At 43.1% G+C, this 9,628-nt stretch overlaps 1 protein-coding gene across 1 annotated transcript; it reads right to left on the bottom strand.

Annotated features, from left to right (window-relative positions):
* Positions 1-1,403: 1,403 nt before the first annotated feature.
* On the bottom strand, positions 1,404-2,234 carry LOC128302786 (general odorant-binding protein 45-like). The gene has a single exon (XM_053039637.1). It carries the CDS (start codon positions 2,232-2,234, stop codon positions 1,404-1,406), a length of 831 nt encoding a protein of 276 aa, XP_052895597.1.
* Between the last annotated feature and the right edge of the window lie 7,394 nt (positions 2,235-9,628).

Here is a 9,628-nt window from a genome sequence, read left to right on the forward strand (position 1 = left end):
AGCGACCTTTCGCGATTTTGCACTAGAACACCAGGGGCGGAGACCAACGATCGATGCCCGTTGCCGTATTTGCATACTTGATTTAAACTCACGAAAAATAAATACTTGCGATCTGATAAACAAAGTCACGGAAGCTAAATGACCAATTGCGATGGAAACTCGTTGCCGTTGCCGGAGCTGTGCTTCCATCCAGAAAGCACGTAAAGGGTTTGGCTGGTGCTGATTAGTTGGAGTGAATAAATGAAGAGTGCTGTATTTGTTGATATTGGAAGGTTGATTTGATTTTTACAATTGTATGCACAACGTAGCAGTTTCGAAACATTGTAGTTGATATTTTGTGAGTGAAAAATATAAACAGGATATCCCACAATTTTTTGACAGTTTCCCAAGGTTTTTTGATTGCTTCCCAGGTATTTTTGAATCCGTTCCACAATTTATTGACTGCGCCCCACCCAGTTTCGAATTCATCTCGAGATTTTTTTATGGTTGCCCATATATTTTTGAAATCGTCTCGAGGTTTTTTGACGGTTTCCCAAATAGTTTTGAATGCTACTTTTAAAAAATTGTCTTTCGCTTAACCACAGTGTCCTGCAAATTGTATTGAACCACAGATGAGGAAGAGAAGGTCACAGGTTTAAATGCATTCATGGAAATCCGTTGGCCTCCATATGTCATCTTTGAGGCGAAAAAAGGTTAGACAAAATCGACCGCTGCGGATGTGCTGCTTGGTTAGCGCGCTAACAATCCGCAGTGATTTTACCGTCAAGCTCATCACCAATGCTTGATTCACCTTCAACATCTCTCTTTCTTGTGTATCGACGCAACATCCTCAAGAGGCCTAGGCATATCATTTCTGGCTTTCCTTGTCTCTATTTATCTGTAGCCGGATAGTCTGTCCTGTGTACAGAAAATTGATCTGGATGGGATTTTGGACTGGTCCTGTCGTGTGAAGACCGGCGCCGATACCTATACATCACCGGACCGCCCCAATCAATAAACCTCAGAACGAATTCAAAAATTGATGGGACGCAGTCAAAAAACTACGGAACGAATACACAAATGATGGGACGCAGTCAAAAAATATCGGGACGAATACAAAAATTGATGGGAAACTGTCAAAGGATTGCGGGATACCCTGTATCATTTTTTAATAAATCCTCCAACAGATATCTGCCACTTATGGTTAGGTTTTTACATTAATTTATAGGCACATAAATAAATACAACAAGTCGTAAACAATATATCTGTTTTCAAAAGTATATTCAATCCTGCGTTAATTACCGCTAACAATTATGACACTATTATAAATAACTATACTACGACGATTATGAAGTGGGCTTTATCGACGATGAGCTGTTTTGTTTGTACTGGTATCAGTGTGCTCACTCTCCCCGATTCTAGGGTTAAACCTCCCCGGAATCGCGAACCTCATACTCCGTAATTACATTGCGTACATTTTCGAAACATTTGTACAATAAATGATATGCCCTTTTGCAAGGGTCGCCATAGTTACGAACACTGTGGCGTCTGATACACTCATAAGCATTTGTCTTAAAGTCTGCCTCACAATAACCTTCACCGTACTGTGCGTAGACCCGATCCATGTTCACTCCGTCACGATCGCTGTAGATGCCGGTCTGGATGCCAATACAACGTACCAAACAGTGCACGTTATCGTTCGCATCCATTTCTTCCTCGCCAAGACTCATCAGATGCGTCGTCGTGATTTGATGCACATCCATGCAGCGGGCCATTACGTGCTGAAGCTGCAGCTGATCCAGTGGCACAAATATACGATCCTGCCGTAAATTTCCGTAGTTGTAAAAGAAGCACAGAAACGACTCCAGTGCCAAACTGCAGCAACGCAAGGAATCCAACGGCAGGGCCGGTAGATCGTTGAGACAGATCTGCGTCCGGTTGGCGTTCTGTGTGTCGGCGGCATCGGCCACAAAATAGCGAGCCAATATGTCCTTCCGCAGTCCCGTATAATCATTCCAAAACCGTCCACTTACGCCAACGCACCTTAGCAAACACTTGGTCTCGGTATCCTTCACCAGCACACCGGATCGCAGCGCGGTCAGTTTCAACGGTGTGATCGACATTAGCTCAGCACATTCCAGCACTATCTCGTCGAAGGACCGCAGTATCACGTTGCTCTTTGCGCTGCACTCTAACTCACTGCTAACGAGCAGCAGCAGTAGCGTCACCGTTCCGACGACCCAGCAGCACACCATCTTCGGGCGACGAACCGGGATGATTTCTTCCATGCGACGAACTACCCGCGTGTAACGCAGCCTTTCAAACGTTTCATAACTAAACGCACCTGTTGGGTGTTTCGGGGTGCTTTATAGCTGGGCGGTGCACTTTCGATGCGATTTCGAATCCGAGGCGTAATCCATTAGCACGTACGCGTAGGGTCAAAAATCAGCAACGTCCACGGGGACGGGGAGTTCGTTCGCTGGATAGCCGGATCGCACCAACGTCACGTACTTCCAACCAGCTGCAAGCCATTTTAGCGGCCATTTGTTGTTTCATGCACCGGGGTGGGGTGTAAAACAAAAAGCGTCATCATCGCGCCCTGATTTACGGCGTACTGAGGCGGTGTGCCCTATTACGCAAACGAGCCCCGTCCAAAGCGAGAACTTATGAAAAATCAAAGGCAACAGGAGAGGGGTGCAGCGATAGGGGCAGACTATCAGAACGGTAGCGTCGCTGAGCTGTGACAGAAAGTCACAACAAGCAGGAGTTTTTCGGGTCTGTTTGAGTAACAGCGAACAACCATCCTCGACGCGCAGTTGATTGAGAGTGTGGTCCACGATAGTGAATGAGCCTTTATCTAGGTCTGCAGTAGCAGTGACCCGGTTAAGTGTTGCTTGTTTACACACGGATTGTCACTTCATACTTCCAGCACGCTACCTGTTTAGAGTTCAAAAAACAAAAATAAGTTTTATTTTTCTGCTTATTTTCAATTAATTTCCGATCAAAAAGGAAGGACCGCAAATGGAATAACATTCTTAACCTGTTATGATGTTATTTTGCACTCGACAAAAGTAAAAGATGAATCTTATCAGGATTATTTTTGTACATAATCAAGAAGTAAGTAAGTGAACTTAAAGTAAGTGAAGGAAGTAATTTCAGTAGAGGCCAACGAGTGCGTGACGTGCAGGAATAGTAAAGCACGCGTGCCATCTGTATAGGTTGGTCATTCGTTAATAATGTCGCATCGATATGGATGGTCCTTGAGATGTGAGTTGTTTGTTTTTTTGGTAAAGTTTTCAGTACATAAAGAGTCATTTGCGGAAAGGGATTATATTAGTAATTCGAAATATGATTTTGTAATATAAAGGACAATCTGTCTGAAAACTGTCTTTTGTTCCAGGAAGTTTCTAAATTCTTAGAATAACCTCAAAAATATACAAAGCCCTATGTTCGTTATGCCTTCTCAAAGGGCATAACGATTTTTTTAAAGTATCCAGACGTCACTACCGTCTGACGTTTAGAACCGTGGAATGACATCAGTCAGTGAAAAAAGTAAGTGAAAAAGCAAGCGTTGGTTTCTGGAGAACACGTACACATACACAAGTTGAAAATTACTCAAGTAAACTGTACTCGGATTAAAAACACAAAACTGAGCTAAACACCCTATGAAGACGTGACCATAATGTTTGAACATATGGATGAATAAATAAGTTAACAAAATCGGTATTAACTTGGAACAAAATTATGTTTGTTAATATATTTTTAAAATCATCTGGCAAACAATTCCCAAATAACAGTTTAGGAACTTCTATATAGGATTTTAATTCCCTCTCTTTACTTCCTTTATCAAAGGTTCCCTCCGACATGCTTGAATTTTAAACATACCCAATATGGAAACTTTACATCCCTCACTATTTACAAATCCCTGACCGGTTTGAGCGAAAACATACGCACACGTTGTGTTTTCTAATGCTGCGTGAGAGCAGCGAAACGACCAACGACAACGCCCACAAACACCTTCCCAATAATGACCCCGACTCCTTCCAGTCGGCAATCCCTCCGTCAGCCGAGCCGGGAAAATGCATGAACTAAAGCCAATTAACCGTTCGCTTTTCTACCTTCGCTTGCACTTTCCCGGGAGGATGATGACGGGTGACGCGCTTCGTGGGCCGACACCGGTGATTGGCAGGTTTGGCCAATAGCATCCAATAACACACATCGACCAGCCGATGCCGTCCACGCCGTCCAGCTGTGCGAATAAAGGAGATTTCAGTGCGGAAGTACTACGATTCGGTCCATAATTTGACATGTTTTCCCGCGCCACGGTACGCTACGAGTGTCAGTAAGTCAATACAAATCGAGCGCACGCTGGCCACACCGGTACGGTGCTAATCTCTGCCGGAATCGTACCCGTCCGTTCTCCTACCCACCGGTCTGTGTCTCCAGTGTGGCTGCGAGTCATCGTACTAGCGCGTAAAAATAGCATTACCGGGCAGGCGTTACTGACGTACTTATCGCTGAGCAAATGTCAAACAAGGCAACGGGCCGGTTCGGGGCCGGTCGCAACGGGCCGGGGGAACCGTTCTCGTTAGACAGGTTGACGCTGAACGTTCTCTATCGGGCTGACATCGACATCGTGTCAGATTAGCGGCACACACGGCCGAACGCGCACATACTCGCGTACACTGACGTGTGGCGGTGGTGGTAAGCGCTTCCCTGTGTGTGCGCCGATGCAAATGTGTAGGCCCGACGGTACCTTGCGCGCGCGATGCGTAACCAGCTGCTGTCGCTGTGTAGCGGGCGCGCTTTGGACCGGTCCGTAACGGCGGCATGAGTGTGCTCGAGTGTGTTTGTGTTACTTTCGTATGCCACCTCCGCCACCTGAGATCCGCGAGGTGGCCCTAAAACCGGTTCCGTAACAGCTGTACTAGTGACGTGCGCTCACTCGTTGCCTTCACTGTGAACTTGAGCTAGATGGCAGCACCTTACGGTGGCAATGTTCATCGCGGGAACAACACACTCAGCTGATTTTCGCGAGCAATACGCACTGCTCGTCACGGTGCGCATAAAACAATCTACTTCACAGGTTCAGCATACAAGCGAACATAAAAAGCAGCATCCCTCGCACAGCACCTGTGTCCTGTGCTACTTCGGCAGGACAGTGGACCACATCAAATGTCTTGTGTGAGCTATTCTTGGAACTACCGTCCCAGCACTGCTACTCAGCCGCATAATGATACCTGACGGAAATCATGATAATCAGAATGCTACTCTCTTCTGCACACTCTCTTTTCCACCCAACCGCCATTAGAAAAGCTCTTCAGTCGGTGTTAAGACGCCACGTTTGATTCCCTCATGAGGTGGAGTGCACAATTTATCAGCTCGTTGGATTGTTCCGGCAGTAGCACAAATCGTTAGGGGGTTGGCTCAGTGTCTTATCACCAGTCCGCCCGTCGGTCAGTTGGTCACACGTAGTGATTCGTTTCGTTTCACACTGGGAGAGGGCCGTAATTAGAGCACACCTGTACACGTCGTGCACCTTGGTGTCATTAAAGATTATTACATACATTTCACCTTTTTGATTTGACAAGTACACATGTTCCAATGGCTTCCAGTTCTTTAATCTAACATCTCCATAATGATGCCCAGATGCACAACAGACCCTTTAAATGCTTTGCAAAGAGACTAGTTCCACATTCGTTCATGGGTATGATGATTAACTTTGATAAATTATTATTTCAGTAAATAGAGAACCTGCAGACATAGAATTTTGCTGCAGTTATATAAAAAGTATTGTTGATTTTTTTTAATACAAGATATGAAAAAATATTTTAATTGATTAAAACAAATAGAGAAAGAGACCCAGTTATGGTTACAATGAGTCAAAAACCATGTAAACCATGTAAAATACTATGTCAGGTAATGTAGTTGATTCTATTTGTTGTTAGAAACCTGAAGTCTGTAGAACACAATTGATTTTTTTGTTTTAGTGATAGTTGATCAGAATTTCTAAAAAGCGCATAAAATAATGGCATAAAAATGTTTCCTTTGTAGCAATGCTGTTCCTAGCATTTCGTCAGAAATTTTCAAAGGATAACATGATTCATAGTTTGCAGTTTTTGCAGATGTTTTAGCATTTCAAGCAAAACAACACTCAGCACACTTCAACAAAAACAACAACCCAAAAAATATATCTAAAACATATGAACGATGGAGCACATACTGCAATAATTTAATCCTCGAAGTACGGTTGTTCCAATTATGGGTATACTAAAAAGTGTTTACGTTCGACTACATTTTGATTTTTCTCTGCGTAGTGGTATGAAACAAATTAGGTTACGTCCTGGTGATTTATTTATGCTGCAACAATGAATTTAAGCGTAAAAACATGATATACACAACTGTCATGTTCATAACAATACGTTAAGAATCGTGAGTCATTTTGGCAACATACTTTAAAACTGATGCAAATATATTAAGAAATGTGAAAATTTATGTTTTTTTCGATTATTTTGTTGTTAATTTTAACAATAAGCATATTTCCTTTTAAATGGAATATAAATCACACTTTTGCCTTGACTGGTGCCATAGCCAAAATCGGGTCGCTTATCTTAAGCACTCGTTATCAATTAAACCGTGATATTCGTATTCAGATCTTCATTTTAAATATCAGATATTTCCAAATTATCACAGAAAAGGCTTGAATTATCAACACGAGTAATTGTATACTAATTTTTACTTATGTTTTTGTACACGATGCAAACCAAAATCTTTTGAAGGTTAAAGGTTTGAAGGTTGAAAGTTTAAATTTCGGCGAGACGATACTTTATAATTCGCAGAATATGTTGTACATCATTTTACAATCTTCTATCAAACCAACTTTATATTTTCAACATACGCCCAAATCAAATAATCGATCCGGTTGAAAGTCTATCTGTTAGAGGACCTCAAATCTTTCAATCCCGTTTATGGTTTGATTCAACTTCATTGTGTTATATGAAAGCATTGTGTTCATATAATTAGTTCACCATTGTTGGCTTCGTCGACAAATTTATTAACATCCTTCCCGTAGATATAAATCATTGTGATAAACTGTACGATGAACTTCTTCGCCGTGTTCTGGGCGAAAAACTTATTAATCTTTACTTATAAGGCACACACTAACACTGAATTGTTCATAAAAAATCGAATGTTATTAAACTTTTTTTAAAAATTGCATATTCGTTTACCGTACTTGTTGACCTAATATTGAAAACACACGTATTTTTTTCTTATACCACCCTTCAAGGTCAACAAAATAGCTGGATTGAGTTCATCAGTAAAAAGAAATTAAACTCGTTTAGATACACTAACCATAACTATGGTGTAATAATTTACCATTAAAGTACTGGAAGCACTGGAGCTGATTAAAACTAATGTGAAATATTAATATTTCACAAGTAATAAAACGAGCTGCTATTACTCAACTGAAAGACCCAAACGCTTGAAGGAAGTTTACAAAACTACCCACCGCTGTTACCTAAAAATCCGTCCATCGTCTAACATTTGGCCCTTACCCAAAATAACAACCACTCCAGGAAGTCGTTTGCGATACCACTACCAGCACTCGCTGTCCGAAATATGTTTTGCCCGAACGCAAAAATAGTGTCCATTCGGTGCTGCACACGTTTCCAGCTACTTAAACCCCAGCTACTCACCACGGTCACCATCGGTCCTCACCGCGGCGCAAACGTAAATCGTCCTGTCACTGCACATATTCCTCTCTTGCCAATTCACGGACGGCAAGGTTTTACGCAAACCCATTAACATCTAATAACTGACCGCCCCGTAAACCGGGATCTTCGCGTGTGCGAAGAAACGTAAAAGAACCGCGTGAGAAACTCGGCGCTCGCGTGTACCCGGGCCCGTGTGTGCATGTTTATCTTAAGCCAAAATATTTCCTCTTCCTGCTGCGGTCCACCCGCAGCTGGGGCCGGGGATCGCAATGAAGTAATGCCATTCGTCGTACCGGCACGGCTTCCTTAAATTAAACTTTGATCTCATTAGTTGTGCTTCCTGACAGCGGCAAAATATATTAGCTCATCACAAACTTTCCCCGAGCACAACAACCGAAACGGTTTCACCTTGCAGCGAACCGCCTACCTCCCGGCCCTTCTCACCCACACATTTATGCTTGCACACAAACTGCAGTTGCATTCTACTAGATCCCTTAATTCAACCGATCTCCCCTTGATTCTGTGCCCCGCTTCGTTCTCGCTCTCTACTGTTCGTCAAATCGTCAATTACTATTTCACCAGCCAGGACGGTTCGGATGCCCGCTAATGGTGCCTCAAATATCACCTCAGCTGCCTCGGCTCCAACAGTGCACCGCCTTATCTACCGGTGCACGGTGGTTTGGAGTACTATTCGCTACTCTACGTGAACGAAACGGGGCTTCTCATCCTCCTCCTTTCCCACCTCCCCCTCTCACCCAACCATCAATTGATTCTTTGAACAAACACACACACACACACACAAAACGTTGAATACCGCATTTTCATTTGCTTACCTACATCTTGCATCCGCAACTCCACACACCCACCACGAATCCATGGCGAAGTCCCTGTTTAGCTGCAATTTTCCATCTGGCAGGCGAGATGCCTGGTCCGACCTTTACCTGTTTGGCAGCGTAAAGTGCATGCGGAATTGCATCCTCTTTCGCTACTATCCCCTCCCCCCCTCTTTCCTGCATCATCCTGTTCTCCTCGCTTACCGTCACCGGCAGCGATCACAGTTCGTGCCCGGGGCCACTAATGAAACCAAGTCTCAATTTTCTTGGCAATGAATTTGAAATTTTCACCCGTGATGCACATTGCAAACCGCTTGATGCGCTTTCGTGTACGCAAATGTACACTTACCGGTTTGGTTTTCGTAATGGACGGTGGGAAGCCTGGGGGGGGGGGATCCCTTACCAGAATGAAATGCATTTAAATTTACACCCGCAACGCGATTGCATCGTAAAGTGAGTAGTTTACGCTAAATTAGACGCTAGATTTTTCTTCTTCTAGCATCCACTCGTTATTTTCTTGCCAGCCCTCTCTCTCTCCATCTGCTCCCCCTCCCCCCATACCGATCGACACTTCGTCCTACCCCTGCGGCCAAGGATTGTGGTGGCCAACTGTGTAGCGGTGGTTGTGGCTCGAGGAAAGGTGCCCGGTTTTGATCGCATCTGTATTACGGTGTTACGGTGGTTGTTTATCGCCAGGGAAGGGAAGTTTATTTGTCTCAAGGAATTTCATTAAATTAATTTAAATCACAATACTGTTAATGTTCGAGGGGTTAGCAGTTGGTGTGCATATAATTCAATACACTGATGAAACATTTTTGGTAACAATAAATATTGTTCTGCTCTTTTGAGGCTTGCTTATGACAGACACGATACGATCTGGTCGTTCGCAATAGGAATAAAAAACGGACATTCTAAGACATGTCTAATGACTACTTACAATACTCTTCTGTCGTCTTCATAAAAATTCATATTTTCAAATAAAACGATTAACATTTTAAGTTTACTTACTTGCGGAAAAGACTAATGGGACTTATAGGAATAATCAGATTATAGATTAATGGTATTCTAATATAAAATAATTTACATTTAATAATAATTTTT

This window comes from Anopheles moucheti, chromosome 3, assembly GCF_943734755.1.
Source record: "Anopheles moucheti chromosome 3, idAnoMoucSN_F20_07, whole genome shotgun sequence".
NCBI classification, from domain to species: domain Eukaryota; kingdom Metazoa; phylum Arthropoda; class Insecta; order Diptera; family Culicidae; genus Anopheles; species Anopheles moucheti.

Excerpts from the sequence above, each read along its gene's own strand:
- LOC128302786 (XM_053039637.1), bottom strand. The coding sequence starts at position 2,234 with ATGGTGTGCTGCTGGGTCGTCGGAACGGTGACGCTACTGCTGCTGCTC.